The sequence below is a fragment of the Leucoraja erinacea genome, chromosome 13 (genome assembly GCF_028641065.1).
Source record: "Leucoraja erinacea ecotype New England chromosome 13, Leri_hhj_1, whole genome shotgun sequence".
NCBI classification, from domain to species: domain Eukaryota; kingdom Metazoa; phylum Chordata; class Chondrichthyes; order Rajiformes; family Rajidae; genus Leucoraja; species Leucoraja erinaceus.
In genome coordinates, this window is record NC_073389.1 from 35,124,217 (window position 1) to 35,144,931 (window position 20,715).

Below are 20,715 nucleotides of genomic sequence, written 5' to 3' on the forward strand. Positions count from 1 at the left end.
TGTCTACTTTTCCCTTGGAAAGCCATTTGAGGTCCTATGAAGATCTAGAGGCTGAATGGTCTTTTTCCCCCGACTCAAATGTTTTTTTCAAATAAAAAGCATTCAACCAAATTGAAAAATAGCAAACTGATGATGTGAGATTTGAGCTTGAGGCATTGAGATCACTGCTGTTGAATAAGTAACCCTTAAACCACTACATCTATATGGAACAGGGGAGCCAGAACTAACCTAGAAAATGAAATCCTTTCGAAGTCCATCAATCCACAAGAAGATCAGATCATGATGAATGTAAGAGGTCAAGATTCAGGCTTGAGATGAGGTGAGGTTCCACTGGCAACCAGTGGCAACATTGTGAATCTGTGACGTAACATTCAGTTACCAGTGATAGGAATGGGATCACAAGTGACAGCCATGGTGCTCTCTTACCTTTCAGATATATTTTTAGCCGTCTGCAAAAAGCGGGCATGATCGTTCTCTTTTAGCGTATGCTCTGCTTGAGTGATGAGGGACCCAGATCGTTCAATAGACTGCTTGCAGTTGGCGATCTGCTGAGCCAATTTCCGCAGACGCACAACCTTCAAATAAACAAAAGGAGTTCACACAAATAATATAGGGGCACTATGCGGCAAACACGTACACACATACATAAGAATATACATATGCACACATGCATGCACGCAGGCACACAACTATTTTTCAATGCTTGGTCTCTGTTCAACCAGGATAGGATGGACAGAACTCTTTATCCAAGGCAAGTTATCTCAATCCAGCAAAGATGGTGGCAGCAGATGTCAGAATACATTTCAAATGGGATCTGGGGAAAAAGTTAGGGAGAGGGGCTGATGCAGATCTTGAACAATCTTCAACATTCTTCATCCCCTGACCACATCATCAGGAATTGGATCAAGGGCCAGAGCACCTTAGTAAGAAAGGATTTTAATTTATTTTTGCTTAATTTCTTTTTCCTTATGGTCCAGGAGGACGATGAATCCTTGGGCTTCGGCATGGACCTCTCCCACCCCAAACTTTACATGCCTTCCCCACCATGAGCGCAGACTTCTCCCAAGGCTCCCACTGATGACATTTTGCTCCAGAGAGTAATTCAAAGAACAAATAGGACCCAAAATTGGAGATCTGTAAATTGGGAATGGTGACCTGGCCTCAATAATAACTCGGGTGGGATTTCCAGGGCTGGCTTTCAGTTTTCATGCTTGATAAGGTGCTTTAATTCCCAAAAACCTCTTTAGCTGTTGAAATTGTTGGATATGTTACTTTCCCCAGCCCAAGGCACAGACCAATCCCACCAGCCATTAAGTCTTGATGAAGAATGACGGGAGGTGCAGGTGATATCAGTGCCCACTGGCAAGGATGAATGAATTTAGATGATGGAAGTCAATGTAATGATGGAGGATGGGACCAGAAGTGGCAGCAGCCATGAATGGATTTGTGTGGCTGGAAGGAGCACGCACGGTGTAAGTGAGTACTCGATGTTTTGCATTGTTAGGGTGAGTCGTAGGACCCGTTTTGTTTTGTATGACTATGACAATCATTGGTACCTATACCAATGCAGCAGGTTATGTGGCCCTTTGAAAGTTCCCAAGAGTGATTACCTTAACAAATTCGTAGGAAGGAACTTCAGATGCTGGTTTACACCTGCCTGTCCCGCTGAGTTACTCCACCATTTTGTGTTTACCTTAACAAATTCATGGATTTGTCGCACAGCAAAACTGCATGTGGCATTTAATGACATGGAAAGCAACAAATGGCAAACAAAACACCCAGAGGAAAAATCCATGTCACTGTTTGCCTTTCACCCAGTAATTGCAGTACATTAACCTCTTTCAATCAAATCATTTCCACCACAAGCTGCGTTGTGTTGCAGCAGGGACATTGGTGCTTTTGGGGATTGCCCTGTTTTGTGCTGCTACTCGATTCCTTTGGGATTCCTTTTGGATTTCCTTCCTTCCTTCCTGTTCCCATAACCAGAGCTATGAGCAGGGTGGGAGGGGTTGTAGCAGAATATTGATAGAAATGTAGATAGTTCCAGGGAGCAAAGTAAGGAAATTGTAATCAGCTCGTTGACAGAATAATCATAATTTAACGTCATTGATTAAAGTTGCTAAAGCCACAGCTCATAACTCATTGCTTGTGGCACAACAAAATGCCTGCCTCGTGTGTCAGTGTGTACAGGAAGGAACTGCAGATGCCGGTATATACTGGAGATATTCACAAAGTGCTGGAGTAACTCAGCAGGTCAGACAGCAACTTGGGAGAAAAAAGGATGGGGGACATTTGCGTCGAGTCTGAAGAAAGGTCCCGACCCAAAACGTCACCCATCCATTTTCTCCAGTGATGCTGCCTGACCTGCTGAGTTACTCCAGCACTTTATGTCTATCTCCATGTCTCAGTGTGTCCATTGATTTCAGCAATGTGTTTGGGCTGTGGTGGTTCACTCTCTGGTGGTTCCCCAAATAGCCTCTGGCCTCGTGGCTCACTGCACAACTTCAACATCTAGGAAAAGCTCAAGCTTCCCTTCTCAAGCTTGCCTTCAAACCATGTACTGGCCACCCAGCCTCTCCAATGCCCACCCCTTGTGCCAACCTAGAGTGGTATTCTCCTCCTACACCATGGCACCCAGAACAGAAAGTGGAAATCTGCATCCTTGTCCCTCCAATAAATCTGGGTGTTGATTGCAAACTTTGTGACCATCTTTGTTGGGCAAGGAGTTTGCAAAATGTGGAACAATGACAGGGAAATGAATGTGACATGGATCGGACTTAATCTAAGTGTATGGCAAACGGGAGCTGATCAACCTCTGCTCTAATAATCCTCTTACCAATCCACCCTCATTATCCTCTCGTATTATAAGGTCATAACATCATAAGTGATAGGAGCAGAATTAGGCCATTCGGCCCATCAAGTCTACTCCGCCATCCAATCATGGGTGATCTATATCTCCCTCCTAACCCCATTCTCTTGCCTTCTCCCCATAATCTGACACCCGTACTAATCATGAAATGAATCAAGATATTAATCAATTGTAGTATATAAATACTGAATTAACAATCAGAATGGTCAGCACTCACCAGAACCTCATTACAAGCATCTTATCTGCAGATGCTGCAAACAACAACTCCAGGCTCTCACTTCTTGCTGCATGAATTTCCTGCTTCACTGTTTTAGCATATTCCTTTAATTAGGTTTTGATTATTTAATCCTCATTTCATTTCCTGTTTTCACCCTGCTGTGTGCTGCCTTCTGGATGGCAGCGAGCACATCTGAATTCTCAACACTTGAGGCTGCCTTCAACCCTGGCTGCTGATGCACATACATTTACCCGAGGGTTTACCCAAAGGTCTCGTCCCATCTGGAGTAGTGCGCTTTCTTGTCAGTTTCTCCTTAGCTCTCTCTTGCATATGTTGCGTTTCCATCTTTATACCTCCCACCTGCTAAACAATTCCATCAAGCCGCACCCTTTGTAGCACCACTTATCTCCCAGTGTCTGACCTGTCCACCAGCAACTAGATTGTTTCCCCATCCTCATGAAGATGGGCCAGGGTCTGTCTGATTCAATTCACACCAGAAAGTCATCAAACTTTACATAATGAACATCTTCCTAACCATCTCCCCTCCTTGGCCCTACTTCCCCCCATTCCTCCACCTGGTTCTAAACTTTACTCCCCATCTTCCTTTCTTATCAGACCCCTCCTCCGCCTGATCCTTTCTTCCTACTATCCCTCCATCTGATTCTACGGTTCATTCTCCACCTTCCTATCACATCAGATGCGCCTTCTCTCTCCTCCACACCCTTGGTCCGTTCATTACCTACCCTCCCTATTTCCCCCCCACCCCGCTCCTTCCCCTTTTTCTTCTATCCCTTCCCTGGTCCATTCTACCCACCATTCTTCTCCCTGGTTCTACAGTTCACACCCCATCTTCCTTTCTTATCATGTATCAGTCTGAAGAAGGGTCCTGAACCAAAACATTGTCGATTCATTTCCCTTCATGGATGCTGCCTAATGTGCTGAGTTTAAACACTGGTGTTTGTTTGCTTGGTCTTCCAAACCAATTATTTCCCTATTTTGGAACTCGTGACTAGGCATTTGATCTCTCGTTACCCAATTCATGCTGACGTTATTCAGATACAGGTCTTTAGCAATGGCAATTTAACCATGAAAAGCTTCACGGCAGCATTTAGCTGCAGCTACCCCAATTTATTTGCCTTTACACCCTTCAATTGGAATCACTAGCAAACTACAAGAAGCCGGCCAACCTGGAACTTGATAAACATTTGAACCTTGGCCTGGTAGTTGAACCTTGGCCAGAGTCTGGCTCTGATTGATGCTGATGTTTTGTAACTTTCCTCTACTAGTCTGAAGATTTTACCACATCTAATGTAATTATGTGTGAACACAAGGAAGCAGATAGTATTTTATGAGAGATCAACTTACACACGTTTAGCAGTTAAAGCGGTACTGCTTTTGATCTATGAATATATGGGCAGGGGTACAGATCCTCACGCCTGTTTTGTCAGGCATGCTGCAAAAAGGATGGAGTTGCTATCTGAGGACCGCGGTGAAGTTTTAAACAATTTGTTGCTAGGACGGCAGGATTCTGGTAGACTGGGACTTTATTCCTCATGCCAACAAAACGTACAAACTTCTTAAAGGAACTTACACGCTGGATGCAGGGAGGATGTTTCCCCTGGCTGGGAAGTTTAGGAGTAGGAGTCACAACTTGAGAATAAAGGATAGGCCGTTTAAGATTGAGGGTGAGGAGAAATTTCTTCTTTCAGTGGGGGAGGTGAATCTTTGGAATTCTCTATCTCAGTGGGTTGTGGGGGCTCAGTTATATTCATGTGAACCAAGTACAGGTGCACAACCTTTTATCCGAAAGCCTTGGGACCAGACACCTTTCGTAATTCAGAATTTGTCGGTCTTCGGAATGGAAATTTTTTTGCGTAGATTTTAATGGCTGGCTCAGTGGTAGAGTGCTCGGCTCATATCCACAAGGTCGCGAGTTTGCGCCTTGATCCCGGCAGAAGAAGTTGGAGCGGGGCTGGGCTGGGCTGCTGCTGGCTGTGGGTCTCTGGGATCTCTGTGCTTGCGGCGGGCCTGGTGGTCGACGTCCAATTGGTCCTGACGTCTCCGGTGACTGCACTGACCTGCAGCCATCGCCGTCTTGAAGACAGTACAAAGCCCCCATGCCGGTGCAATGAGCGGGGAGCTGGAGAGGGGAGGGAAGGGGCCACACACATGGCCGGGAAGCAGAGGGGTGTAGGTGGGGTGAAATTGAAGGGAGCGACAATCTGCTGCTGCCTGCACGCTGAGTTTAAAAGTTCCCACGCAAGACTCACGATACACTGTGTATCGTGTCTACCGTGGGAACTTTTTAACTCAGCGGGCAGGTAGCAGCAGATTGTCAATTATTAACCCTCCCGCTCAATATACTCTCAGCTTCTCTTTTATGAATGGGGATTTAGTTCCCCTTTCTTCGAGGACCGACCGGAGGTTCCGCTGTCACCTCTGCGGGACGCCCTCGGTGAACGTCCTGTCTCCCTGTCCCTGGGATAGTAGGGGGCGATCAACCAGCACAATACCCCCCTCCCCCTCCAACTCCAGAGGAATCCGCTCCCCGATGGGCCGCTACGGCGACAAGTGGCAGTTCGCCCACAGCCCGAGCTGCGCGACCCCAAGAACAAGAAGTACCTTCCACACTCTCAGCTTCTGCCCATACACTGCGTGTTCCTCTGAAGTTGGAACGGGGCTGGGCTGGAGTTGCTGATCTGGGATCTCTGTGCTTGCAGTGGGCCTGGGGGTCGGTGTTCCGATGAGAGGGCGCAGCTCGGGCTGTGGGCGAACTGCCACTTGTTGCCGTAGCGGCCCATCGGGGAGCGGCTTCTGGTGGTCCTGACGTCTCCGGCCAGTTTGCAGTTTTCCTCTGGAGTTGGAACGGGGCTGGGTTGGGCTGCTGACTGTGGGTCTCTGGGATCTCCGTGCTTGCGGTGGGCCTGGGGGTCGGTGTCCCGGTGACTGCACTGTGCTGCTAGAATCGCCTACGTGAAGACAGTGCAAAGCCCCCGCGCCGGTCAATGAGCGGGGAGCTGGAGAGGGGAGGGAAGGGGTCACACACGTGGCCGGGAAGCAGAGGGGTGTAGGTGGGGTGAATCTGAAGGGAGCGACAATTTGCTGCTGCCTGCACGCTGAGTTAAAAAGTTCCCACGCAAGACTCACGATACACTGTGTATCGTGTCGACCGTGGGAACTTTTAAACTCAGCGGGCAGGTAGCAGCAGATTGTCAATTATTAACCCTCCAGCGCAATATACCCTCACCTCTTTTATGAATGGGGATTTAGTTCCCCTTTCTTCGAGGACCGACCGGAGGTTCCGCTGTCACCTCTGCGGGTCGCCCTCGGTGAACGTTTTCAAGGACCTTTATTCAAAGACCGAAAAAATGGCCGCTATTCGGAGGTTTTCGTTATTTGGATCATCGGATAAAAGGTTGTGCACCTGTATCAATGTCTTTCTGGGCATTAATATATTCAAGAGATATGAGAATAGTACTGAAAAGTCGCTTTCCGAAACAAGGTCAGTCATACTCTGTAGGGCAGACCAAATGGCCCGTTCCTGATCCACATTATCAGCAATGGTCTGGTTCTTACCTTGCCTTCCTTGATTTGCGTGCTAATGATTTGTCTTCGTTGTTGAATGATTTCAATAAGTTGGTCACATTCTTCTGTAAGTTTGCATTCTTGCCTTGTTGCATTCACCTAAACAAACAAGAAGGTCTCCCTTAGTACTGTGCTAACACCGTTAATTTGTCGAGGACTTCTATGTTTCAAGAAGATTGGAAGTCATCCATACTAGCTGAAAAATTGGATTGGATTACTGCTTATTCAAGAGGACATTTTGGGAAACTAACCAACTACTTTATATCAGAAACCACTGCCTCCCTGTCCCTGTCCCTGTGCCCCTCTGTCTCCGTCTCTGCTTCTTTATCTGCCCCTCCCTCACCCTGCCTCTCCCTGTCCTTCTCTCTCTGTCCCTGTCCCTCTCTCTCCCACCCTCCCTCTCTCCCTGTCTCCGTCTCTCTCTTCCTTCCTGTCTCTCTCTCCCTCCCTGTATCTGTCCCTCCCTCTCCCTCTCACCGCTGCCTGGAACTTTCTGAACAACCTTGGTCAGCTGTCATGTCTGCAATCCCTACAATGGAGAGAGTTTATGCATATCAGGCCACTGTGGTAGATCTCTTGTGCAGCAACTTGCAATTATTCTTTGTGCACATATGCGCAAGTAGATATGTCATCAGATTAAAAAAATATGACCTTATTGATGTACAATGTTGACAATTTATAAAGTTGAGGTTAAAAGAATGTTCAAGGACATCCGAGCAATATATAGTATTGCTGACATTTCTGGAACACTTTCCCTTCACTTTGAACAAGGGCCAAATCACTATTATAATTGAAGTCAGTTTGCCTTCTCTTTTACACTGTTTGTTAAATCCCTTGACAGTCGTCCCAAACGACGACTAACATTGAATTGTACACTACAGTAAATTAACAAAAAGCAGGTGGACAAACCTAGTTAGTTACAAACCAATTTCATGGTCCAGAAATAAGTAAATGAGATCTTCCAGATGCATGGGCCCAGTAAAGGAGGTAGTTGCTATGGTTACTGCCGCCCAAATAGTATAGACTGCTTGACATGTCACTGTGCTTCTGGGCCTTTCCCTCAATTACAGAGGAAGAAGCAAAATTGCAAACCTTTGTGCAGAGATAGTTGTGTGCACAGTTTGTCCTTGTTGCTATGGAATCTGACCTCTGACATAACCTGTGAGGCTCGCATATTTACCAGTTCAAAGGTCACTGTGGGCTTGCTCTGAACAAACCTCAAATTTAAACAAGCCCCACTCTTTTTCAGTATGGGCTGCCAGGCCAAAGAATCTTCAGACTGTGGAGATCGTTCTGTCTGAAATGTGTGTCATGGTTTGGGATGGGTGGGGTGCTGGTGATGGGGAAATAATTGAAAAACATTTATCTATCCGAGCCACACACAAAAAGAAAATCGTAACTCACTTCAGTTCAGGGCAATGAATAGTTTCCACAACACCAGCAGGGATAATGGTGTAGTGGGCCAACAATAACATAACCCCACCTCTAACTCATCCAGCCAAATATGCCTGAGCAGAGAGGTGTTAACAACTTTTGTGGATCCCGTCCAATATTAACACTCTGAGCACTATACCAAGCTTCCTTGCTCTAATTAAAGGCATTCTTAAAGAATTTGACAGTCAGAAACTTTGCTCGGGGCTTAAGATTGACTCATCCTGCCACTGAAATAGTAAGTCACGCGTAATTCCCAGCCCTTTGCATATGACATTGTTCCGAAAGAGCTTTTAGGCAGGTACTGGGCATTGATCATAAGTTATTTAAGTTGACCTCCTGTCAGTTGTTGTTAACTGCTGATCTCTGCGGGAGGTGTGCTGTGACTAGGTTGGCAGTGGAGCTTGAGTAGATGCATGTTGTGTGATAAGGAGCCAATTTTCTTACCTGACAAGCTCCAGCTTGCAAACTGAGCACAATGGAGCACCCATCACTTTACAAACTTGGTTTGGTGTAGAAATTCAACCGGTGGTTTCCAGATTAATACAGACTGAGAGGGGACAAGTTTCCTACTTGGCCCAACTCTTCCAGTGTATTTATCTTCCACATCTTTCCCTTGAGCTCCTCTAAATCCCTCTGCCATCTCTGATCGTGTGCCAAGTTCTATGCACCTATCGTTCTCTATTCACTGAACTACACTGATTCCAGCTCCAGATCACCCCAAACTTAAAAGTGTTCATTCTGTTTTATGACCCCTTTGGGCCCTCACTCCTTGCTCTGTAATCTCTTCCGCCATTACATTTCTCCTGAACATTGCACTCCTGTGCTTTACCCTCTTGTATGCTGCTGATTTTAATTGCTCCCCCATTGATCATTGTACTTTTAGCTGTCATCATTCCCGTATTGCCTCTTATTCCTCCTTGAAGACTACCTCTGTGGCCAAGCTTTCCGAACATCACCTTAAATCACCTGGTGTCAAACAGTCTGATAAATGTAAAAACAGATTGAGAGCACCGTTCTCACTTCAGAGCAGTTCAACGTCGGTCAAAAACCCCCACAATTCTCTCATTTTGAATAAGAGTGGTTCACAACTGATTTCTCCCAATATAAATCATTGCGGGAAGCCCAACCAGATGTGTTCATCTTTCTGCCAACAGTATCAGAGATGGTTCACATCTGGTCACCATGTACTGCAGTTTCAAGAAAAGATGTTGGCCCTCATCAACATATTAATATCTCGAGAAACTGGAATTTTTCGTTCCATTAGGGGCAGAATTTAAATTTATTGAGTAATCAAAGCAGATGAAATGATTATTTAGAACTTTTACATACTGCCTGTTGGGCACTTCCATTGAGTTTCATATGGCTTGGACTAAGACTAACTGGTGGATGTTTCAGGGCTGACGATATCTCCTGTGAACCCTTTTCTGCCCATACTCGATATCTCCTGTAAAACCTTTTCTACCCATTGATACGAGTTAGAATGAAATGTATTGGTTATACATGAGCAGCCATTCCTTAGCTCCAGCCTCAGCTTATCCATCACTGGAAATCTCATCCCAACTGCAGTCACCTCCTCCCATCCTTGCCTGACTGACCATTTATCTTCCATCATCTATTTCATCAGGCACGTGCCGTGAGCAATTAGTCAGGGTAGGCAGTCAGTATCTTTGGTCAGTCGGCTTTTAAAAAAAATCTTGAAAACCGCGCATACACAGATTGTTCGCATCCCGGTGAGCTGTCAGTCGGCTTTTAAAAGAAACTTGCAGTGCACTGCACAGCACATGCACGCAGTCCACGGTGTAAAGGCAGAATTTCAGCTGCCTTTATAGACCGTTGCCACTGATGGTTTGAAGCAGCGTCAATGTCACGTGAGTAGCACATACTTCCGTGTGTTAAATGTACCGCGGATGAAAGGCTCAGGAGAATTAGCCTCCCTAAGAGATCAACCTCTTAGGAAAGCATACTTCTCCCATGCCTTTACTATTATATTTAATAGTCACCATTTTATAATTATATTCAGTGTAGGCACTGCCTACCTTACCTACCCTGACAGCATGTGCCTGATTTCATCCAACATCTACTTCACAAATTCTCCCCCAGCATGCCTCTTTACCCCGGTACATAAACAGAAAAATGCTGGAAAAACTCAGTAGGTCAGAAATCCTCTATGGGGGAAAAAAAAGTAAATATATCAGGTTTTTCCTCCCCATTGATGCTGCACAGCCTGCTGAGTGTTTCCATTGTTTTCTATTCTTGCAACAGATTTCAGCATCTGCAGTTTTTTGATTCTCTTTACCTATCCCCCTTGTGCTTGCTGGCCTACACTGGCTCCTTGTCCAGTGTAGAATTATCAGCCTCTTGTTCAACTTCATCCCTGGTCTCACCCTCCCTTGACATTCTAATCCTCCTCCCTTGCTCTGTAATTTCCTTCCCCTTCTTCTCTGTACCTCTTGGCCATGCAGGATTCCCTTTGCCCCCTCACTGCCTTCAAATAGCTCGTCTCAATGTCAGCAAGTCTCTGTCCTCTTCTGATATAGTCTTTAGAATATACTCCACCACTGAACTTGGGGTCACCCATTTTACATGCCTCGGAGCCCACCCCTGTCTGATTACACTAAGTTCAATTTTCTAGTCACATTAAAGGTGCCGTATAATTACCAGTTGTTGTAGTTTTAACTTTGTACTTAAACACATTGTTCAGTCCTACTGCTGTTTAAGCATCCTGTCCACATTATCCACCAGAACATCCCTAATTTATTTTCTAGGGTTTAAGATGAATGCAGCAAACTGCAGCCATGCTTCCAATTGCAGTTTTTGTTGCACAGGTTTGAGATTATTTTCATTGGATTGCAAAGCAGAGGAGAATATTAATGCATGTTCTGTGCCAGATACCAGGCCTTTGTATGAAGCTGTTGTCTCAGATTACATTTGAATCCCACATCCTATTCCACATCTGCTTTACACATTCCTTTAAGCTAAATTTTGCCAATAGCCTGGATTTTGAATTTGGATTTCCGATTAACCCTCACTGTGTTGCATCTGTGGAAATGATAACTTTAAAATCAATGGTACTAGCTGTTGCAACAGCAAAAAGGTATTCATTTTTGCTGGAGTCCTTGCTCGAAGCCTCCAAACATGCAGCACTAGATAGATGGAGGCAAGTCACAGAGAAGTAATTGGGTAATAATAGATTTTAATCTCCCCAACTGGGGTTGCCAAAGTGTGGAACGCTTCAAAGGGGGAGAAATTCTTAAAGACCATCTGGGACAGCTTTTTATGTCAGTATGCAGATAAGGTACAGCACTGGGACTAACCTTTGGGAATGCAGCCAGTAAGTAATAGCAGTGTCTGTGAGGGACTATTTTGGCAACAGTGGCTACGTAGCACTGTAAATTTCAAGGTAGTGATAGAGTAGGACAAAGACGGTTCTCAAATAAAGAGTCTGAATTTGGGAAGAGGCTGATTTCAATATGTTAAGACAGGATCTACCAGAGATGGACGGTAATCAGCTACCTCCAAGTAAATCTACATGCAAACAATTGGAGTGATTCCAAAATGAAACAACAAATAGTTCAGAGCCAACTTCTTTCCGCAAGAATGAAAGATGACAGCAGCAGGCATCATGGATGTCATGGGATATCATGGGTAAGGACAACTGGAAACAGAAGGATCCCTGCAAGTGTACAGACAATGCAGGAGGGGTAGGTATGTTAAAAGCAATTAGGAAGGGAAAGAGGCAGCATCAGTGGGCAAGGCTAAGGAAAATTCCAAAGAACTTTAGATGCATATTAAGGACAAGAGGGTAAACAGTGCAAATGTTGGGCTCATTAGGGACCAGAATGACAATCTATGCCCAGAGCCAGCGGTTGTAGGCGAGGTCTTAAAAAATACTCTCATCTGTGCTTACAATGAAAAAGGGCACAGGCTGTCAAATTCAGGGAGGGGACAATGAATTTCTGGGATTAATTAACATTAAAAAGGAGAACCTGGGTGGTGCCATCAGCAGTGGCTGCCTCGCCAACAGTCTGTCTCTCCATTCTTCTTTTTGTTATTTTTATAATGTGTTAAAAAGTATGTTTTAGTGTTCCTTGGTTTGTTTTATGTGCGGGGTGGGGGAAACTTTTTTTCAATCTCTTACTTCGACGGAGATGTGATTTTTTTTTCCCCGTAGCGTATCTGCATCCCCACAGCGGCCTAACATCGTGGAGTTGCCGGCCTTTCGGCGCTCCAATCCGCGGGAGTCTGCGGGGATTTAGCATCGCGGAGTTTACGATGCCTTTGCCAGGGATCGAAGCTACAATCCCCGCGCGGGGCCTGTGGACTTTAACATCGTGAAGCCCGCGGCCTCTTGTAAAAAGAGGCGGCTCAGGAGCTCCATGCCGCGGAGAGAGTTTCAGCTGCCCCGTCGCGGGAGTTTCGATCACCCCGATGGGGGCTTCGATCATCAACTGCAGGGGCTTTGATCGCACCGACTGGATGGTTTGACTGCCCCGACCGTGGGACAACAAAGAGGAAGAAGATTGAACTTTATTGCCTTCCATCACAGTGAGGAATGTGGAATCCACTGTGATGCTTATGTTAACTTTTATTTGGTTGTGTGTCTTGTTACATTTCACTTAGTATGGTAACTCAAATTTCACTGAACCTTAATTGGTACATGTGACAATAAACTGACCTTGAAACCTATGAGATGCCTTGGTGGACTTAAAGGTGGAAGACTCCCCAGGGCCTGAGGAGATGTGTGCCATGCTACAATGGAGGAGACTTATGGGGTTCTGAAGAAATTTTCAAACCTTCTCTGGCCACGGAAGAGATGGTAGGAAGACAGCAAATATGGTGCCTTTACTCAAGAATGGCAGGAGGGATAATCTGGCAAATTATAGGCTAGTTAGTCTAACACAGATGAGGTATTATGCATTAGATCTTGGGCAGTTCCTTCTCTCCTCCATACTTTGCTCTTGCCATCACTCTGATATTTAACATATCTTCGTCTGTGGTTGCTCCTTTAAGTACTTCTTGGCCATCTGTAACCCGGCCATCCTAATTTTGCGGCTAACCAGTGGATAGCATCTTGCAGTGTATCCTCTGTATTTCCGTTCACAAAGTCTTCTGCGGACAGTGGTCAATGACAAATCCACACCTGACACTTGAATAGTGTTTCTGATCTGTTGGACAGGTGTTTGGGGATTTTTCTTTATTATAGAGAGAATTCTTCTGTCATCAGCTGTGGAGGTAGGTTTGTCCCATACGGGACTGCTTGTCCCGTATTTGACTGCTACTACTCGGGTCGAGGGGACTGTCGGGTCGGAACGCTGTGTCCGGCCCCACCTCACCCATCCTGACGTAGTGCAGTCCATGGAGTGCAGCATCAGCGCCTCGCCCATGGCCCCGTTGGTCAGCAGCCCAGCCAGCAGTTCGACCTTCGGACCTTCACTTACTGCCGACAGCACCACCCCTTCTCATGGCCTATCACCTGTTCAAGAGTTGGATGGGGTGCCGCATTTTGCGTGCGATGTCGTGTGCAAACTCTGCAGCTGGCCCGCCGGCTGGGCTTTGTTTGCCTTCTAGCACCCGGGCCAACTCATAATTCACCCAGCCACGGGCGAGTCGGTCAACGAATTGCCGAGAGGGATTTGTCCCTTATTCTGACCTTTTGTCCCATTTTTGGTAGTGAGTAAGTTGGCAACCCTATGTGGAGGTCTTCCTTGGCCTGCCAGTCCCTTTGCAATTAGTAAGCTCACCAGTGCTCGCTTTCTTCTTAATAATGTTCTAAACAGTTGATTTTGGTAAGCCTGGTCTGGCTGATGTCTCTAACGGTACCTGGATGTGGCATTGAAGGACAAGAAGCCGAAGCAAAGAAGTGGAAGCCAAATAACTGAACGGAAACAAAGCCAAAACACCAAATAACCGAAAGCATACGAAGCCGAAACGCCAACTAGCCCAGTCACCTATGGCTTGTGTGGGAAAATGATTCCCACCCTCCCGTCTCCATCGGCCACTGATGTGATGGATGCGGGGGTCTGGACCAATCGCTGAAAAGTCCCCCCCCCCCGGCGACGTCATGTCCGTTATTTGACTTTTCGGCTGAGCGGACATTCAGTTAGTTGCCTTGGAGGTGACGCAGGCTTTCGGTTAGTTGCCGTTTTGGCAGAGCGGCCTTTCGGTGAGTTTGTTTTTAGGCGATGCAGCCTTTCGGTTAGTTGGCTTTTAGACGTCTGCCCTTTTGGTTAGTTTGCATTTAGGCATCCCACCCTTTCGGTTAGTTGGCGTTTAGACTTTGTTTCTGTTCGGTTATTTGGCTTCAACTTTTTTGCTTCGGCTTCTCGTCCTTCGATGCCACGTCCGCACAGGGTCTCTAACAGTTTTATTCTTGTTTCTCAGTCTCATAATGGCTTCTTTGACTTTCATTGGTATAACTTTGGCCCTCATGTTGATAAACAGCAATAAAAGTTTCCAAAGGTGATGGAAAGACTGGAGGAAAGGCTAGGTGCTGAGAGCTCTCTTTTACTTGCATGAATGAGGCATTTAAACACACCTGAGCAATTACAAACACCTGTGAAGCCATGTGGCCCAAACATTATGGTGTCCTGAAATGGGGGGGACTATGTATAAACACAGCTGTAATTTCTACATGGTGAAATCAGGATGTATAGAAACAGTCTTTAATAAGGCAAATAAATAAATAATGGGTCTGTCCCAAACATTATGGAGGGGACTGTACATTAACAATCTGGATGTGAATCTGGGTTGGCTTTGGTGACAGAATGCTATTGATAAATTAATGATATGAGCAGAGCAATGGTGGAGGGAATTTGAGTGGTGCGGTCTTTTGTGAGGACTAATACGGCTACACCGTGGTTGCTAGGACCCTGGGAAGTACCGTGAGAGTTGTGAATTTGTGAAATTCTCTGCCTCAGAAGGCAGTGGAGGCTGACTCACAGGTTGCATTCAAAAGAGAGCTTGAGAGATGTCTTTGGGCTAGCGGAATCAAGAAATATGGGGAGAAGGCAGGAACGGGGTACTGATTGTGGATGATCAGCCATGATCACATTGAATGCTGGCTCGAAGGGCCGAATGGCCTACTCCTGCATCTATTTTCTATGTATCTATGTAAGTACGGAGGAACAAAGGGACCTTGATGCACATGATCAAGGATCCCTTATGGTATCAGATAAGGTGGTTAAGGTAAGATGCATTCCTTCTTTAGCTGGGGGATAGAATTACATTTCTTATCTCGAACAGTGTAATCAAATTCCAGCAGGACGTATTAGTAGTGGAATTTATTTAATTCATCATACTTTTATCTACTGATGGAGTGTGACACCGAGCCCTGTATTGGGACATTTGTGAATAAGTATTAGTGCTCATAGCTTCTCCTGGGGATCTGCTGCAAATGTGCATGATAATCCAAAGGCAGGATGAGGCTGATTACCATACGCTGGGGGATGTTTTCAATACACTTACTATGAATGTGCATTAAGTTATGCTAAAAATTCAGAATTATTCAAAAGAATGACACATGCCTATGAAAGGTCCTCATTTGCAATTCGATGCTGTCTCCACCACAGATTCCACCTTACGCTGTATGATTTCCTTTGGTGCATCAGTTCCCCCACAACCGACAATATTGGCACCTCAATTCCTGCAAGTGCACTTGGGGTGGGCTTTAGACCTGGGCTGTATGTGCCCTCCATACATTGGTGTCAAGGCTGCCACTGTTCTGCATAGAGCATGCTGCCTTATACTCACATGACCAATGTGACATAGTCACCCTATCAACATAAAGGCCTAGGATTCTACAAGACCCCAAAGCAAGCAGAAGACTACCTCAGCATGAGCTTCCTGTGCAAACTCCTGGGAATCTTTAAGGTACTTTCAGCAAGCAATGAGATGGAACAACAGTAGAGTCACTCATCCCAGTCTACAGGTGACAGTAGAGTCCCAGATCCCAGGGTCAGGGATGGAGGGCCCAGCCAACATCACCCTTGTCACAAAACACTGATCTGTGGCTATAGCAGTTCCCACCACAAACTAATCAGCCTCTGAAATACAAACAATGAAGATGATTACGCTCAGATTGTCAACCGGAGAAACAGTCAACGTTTCAGGTCGAAGATGTTTTGTCAGAACTAGGAGAAACAAGTAACCCTTGCATCCCTTATTCCCGTCCCTCCCCCACCCTAGACGTTGCCCTCATTTCACTGTTATCCTGCTGAGTTTCACTGTTTGAATAACTCGTTATCACCTTCTCCCCATTCAACAATAGACCACTGTGGGCTCCACCTTCCCTTGATCATTATTGCTGGCTTTGATTTGTCCTTTTTCATACCTTTCCCTCATTTGTTCTATGTACCTTTTCACATCTCTCGTTTCCCTCTCCCTTGACTCTCAGTCGGAAGAAGGGTCTCGACCCGAAATGTCACCTATTCTTTTCCCCAGAGACGCTGCCTGATCCACTGAGTTACTCTAGTTTTTTGTGCCTGTCTTCAGAGAGTAAACAACTCCGTTTTCCGTGGAGGACAAGGTAGGGGATGGAATGGTAGGACAAGGGGAATATATCTCACAGGGTGAGATCTTATAAGCTAATGGAACAGTTAGGATCAGGTTTGCTTTGCCTGTACAATGTGTGCCAACAGCAAAGCTGTGGATACACCCAGCAGGTCAGACAATACAAACAAAATAAGACTACGCCCACAAAGGCAGGGATGGGCAGTTCTGTTACAAAGAAATAGTCACCTAAAGTTAAGGTGTTGTTCTTAATACTTGCAGGTGGATGCAAAGAGTTTAAGTCTGGAAAAGGGTCTCGACCCAAAATGTCACGAGTCTAAAGAAAGGCCTCGACCCAAAATGTCACCCATTCCTTCTCTCCAGAGATGCTGCCTGTCCCGCTGATTTACTCCAGCTTTTGTCTACCAGAGCTTAAAACCACATTGTTCTGTGAATCAATCACAACATGCAAATGGAGGAATGTGTGTACATGAGTCATCCTGCTATAGGAAGCATGTTATTGAACTAGAACGTGTGCAAAGAAGATTACATGGGTGTTGCCAGGACTCCAGGGCCTGAGCTATAGGGGAAGACTGGGCATGCTAAGACTTTATTCCTTGTAGCGTAGGAGGCGGAGGGATGATTGTATAGATGTGTATACGATCACAAGGGGAATAAACAGGATGAATACACTAGGTCTTTTACCAGGGGTAGAGCAATCAAGGACCAGAGGACATAGATTTTAAGGTGAGTGGAAAAAGATGCAATATAAACCTTTTTCACTGAGAGTGGTGAGTATATGGTACGTGGACAGGTGCATGGACAGGATAGGAAAGGTTTAGAGGTTTGGATCGGTAAGTTAACTGGCTTCTGTAAATCACCCCCAGTGTGTGGGTAAGTAATAGAATCTGAGGGATATGTTGGGAATGTGGGGAAAATTGGTATCAGAGAAAATTACTGGGGAATTAAAATGCCCTGTGAACCAGCCTAGATTTGATGGGCCAAATAGTCACATTTTATGCTGTAAGGGAATATGGTATATGGATCGAACCACGAAATCTCTGTATTCTGAATTAAATGTGTTTTCAATTGCATATTGCTGAAAAACACAGGGCTGTGCAATTGAACTATTTGGCAAGTGTAGGTTGGAGAACCGAAATAAATCTGCTTGCTTTTTTTATTAGCAGACACAGCAGGTACATTTACACTTGCTGGTGTGCTATTCACCAGTCTCTTCCAGCTAATAACCAATTCATGCAAGCCTTTAGCACAGCCTTTTACCAGGTGCAAATGTCAAAGACTAGACGGCATAGATTTAAGGTGAAAGGGGCAAAGTTTAAAAGAGATGTCTCTGGCAAGATTTTTTAACACAGTGAAAGGTGAGTGTCTGTTACATGCTATCAGGGGTGGTAGTTGAGGTAGATAGGACAATGACATCTAAAGGGATTATAGACATGAAAGTGGATATGCAGGGAATGGAGGTCTACTCACTCTATACTCATGACTGTGTAGCCGGACATAGTGCGAACTCCATCATCAAGTTCGCCGATGACACCACCATAGTGGGACGAATTACAGATGGCGATAAGAATATAGAAGTGAGATCGGCCAATTGACCAAATGGTGCCAGCACAACAACCTGGCTCTCAATTTCAGTAAAACCAAAGAATTGATTGCGGACTTTGGGAGAGTAAGGATGAGGACCCACGATCCTGTTTATATCAATGGGACGATGGTGGAGAGAGTCAGAAACTTCATATTCCTGGGCGTGCATATTTCCGATGATCTTTCCTGGACCCAGCACACGGATGCATTTATAAGGAAAGCACATCAGTGCCTCTACTTCCTGAGAAGATTACAGAGATTTGTTTTGTTAGAGAGGATTCTCTTGAACTTCTACAGGTGCACAGTAGAAAGCATACTGACTGGTTGCATCATTGTCTGGTTCGGCAACTTGAACGTCCAGGAACGGAAAAGACTGCAAAAAGTTGTGAACACTGCCCAGTCCATCACCGACTTTGACCTCCCCACCATCAAAGGGATTTATCGGAGTCGCTGCCTCAAAAAGGCAACCAACATAATCAGAGACCCACACCATCCTGGCCTCATACTCATTTCACCACTGCCACTGGGAAGAAGGTACAGGAGCCTGAAAACTGTAACATCCAGGTTCAGGAACAGTTTCTTCCCTACAGCCATCGGGCTATTAAACACTACAACCTCATATAGGCTCTGAACTACAATAGACTATATTTATTATTGTTGCACTGTTTTGCTTGAGAGATATATATATATATATATATGGGTATGTTGTGCAAATTTGTACATATACACATTGAGCTTTTCTTTTCTCTCTCTCTCGTTAGTCATATCATACTATGTTTGCATATTCTGTTGTGCTGCAGCAAGTAAGAATTTCATTGTTTTAACAGGGACATATGACAATAAAACACTCTTGAATCGTGTGGAGGCAAGTTTAGCTCGACACAGGCATTGTGGACTGAAGGGTTTGTTCTTGTGCTGTACTTTGCTGTGTTCTAGCTTCTAAAAACTGACCATGATGTAATTCTTTTTAACTGTCATATTTAATCCGTTAGCAGATAACTTCATTGATTGATTATCACCATGGCAACCCTGATCTCACTCTGTCAGAGATATTCCTTTTCTTTTATGCATCTATTCCTCTCACTCTCTGCATTTCAAAACTAACATTTTCATTTTTTCTCAGTTTGGATGAAGAATCTTTGATCTGAAAGGTTAACTCTCTTTCCACAGTTGCTGCTTGGCTTGCTCAGTGTTGCATTTACCTGCATTTTACAGTTCTTGGTACGGAAAGGTGAGCCTGTTAATAAAGTAAGCTGGGGAATCACACATGACACTCAAATATATTAATTCAGAGAACATTGCCATATGTTCTTTATGCTGTTGGTTACCACACCTGTAGAGGGAATGTGACCAGGCAACCTAATTGTCGCCTCAGAATTTACTTACAGGCCCGATCAATACCAGGTAATTCCTCACTGATACAGAGAACTAAAAGGGGCCCAACCTAAAAAAAATAGGCTGGCACCTTAAGCAAGAGAACCAGGAGGGAGATAAGTTGGGAGAAAGGGAAAGGAACATGATAGTGGCAATGAATTCCTGTAGAAAGGTTCCCTGGGGTCCACCTAGGTACCATACATGACAGAAAATCCATAGAATGTGCCCTAACAGGAAATTATCCAAAAATACTGGCTGATCAGGCTAAACCAGAAATCAAACAGAGATATCAACAGACGGCAGAGAACCGGGGAGACAAGATCATACAAAGTAAAACATAAGAACCTGAACAAGATTTAAAGCTTTAGAGTAAAACAAAATCAAGTGTTTTAAGTATAATATGAGTTTATCCAGTGGGTATGGAAGAATAAATAAACAGATTATCATTGAGTTGCTGAAGTACTACAAAATGATCCTAGAGCTCAGTGTTTACATGTATGGAAATTGGCAAAAAAGTACAAGTAAATAGGCAGGCAAATGAAATGTTGAACTTTATTGCAAGGTTTGGAGTATACACATCAGGAAGTCCTGAGCAGTTGTACAGGGCTATGGTAGGACCACACCTGAATCCTGTGTATTGGTTTTTGTTCTCTAATTTGATGAGAGGTATGGCTGTAATGGAGGCAGTGCAGAGAAGGTTCACAAGGCTCACTCCTGAGATGAAGGAGTTGGTGTATGGAGGAAGATTCAGCAGGTTAGACCCATAATCATTTGGGCTTAGAAGAAATAGAAATTACTTTATTGAAATGTGTAAGATTCTGAGGGGTCTTGCACGGATGTTTCTTTGATAAGGGAATTTAGAACCAGGGTTTCAGAATAAGAGGTCACGTATTTGATGACAAATGAAGAATTTATTCTCTCACTGATTCACAAACCATTGGAATTCTCTGCCCCGGAGTGCATAATCAGTGACTATATCAATGGGCGATCTGGTCAGATTTTCTAAAGGAGTTAAAAACTATGGCGAACAAGAAGGAAAATGGAACTGAAGCCAAAATTAGATCTGCCATGATCTTACGTAATGCTAGAACAAGCTTGAAAGATCAAATGGCCTGTTCTTGTTGCTCATGTTCATATGAACTGT

General features: G+C 44.9%; 1 protein-coding gene across 3 annotated transcripts in view; it reads right to left on the reverse strand.

Annotated features, from left to right (window-relative positions):
- LOC129702856 (E3 ubiquitin-protein ligase Midline-1) overlaps window positions 1–20,715 on the reverse strand; it is a 285,589-nt gene that overhangs the window by 36,669 nt on the left and 228,205 nt on the right. For all 3 annotated transcript variants that reach the window (XM_055644894.1, XM_055644895.1, XM_055644893.1), the window contains exons 4-5: window positions 6,663–6,770; window positions 427–575 (exon numbers count right to left, since the gene is read on the reverse strand). In XM_055644894.1, coding sequence (XP_055500869.1) covers window positions 427–575; window positions 6,663–6,770 — 257 coding nt within the window. The remainder of the gene's footprint in view (window positions 1–426; window positions 576–6,662; window positions 6,771–20,715) is intronic.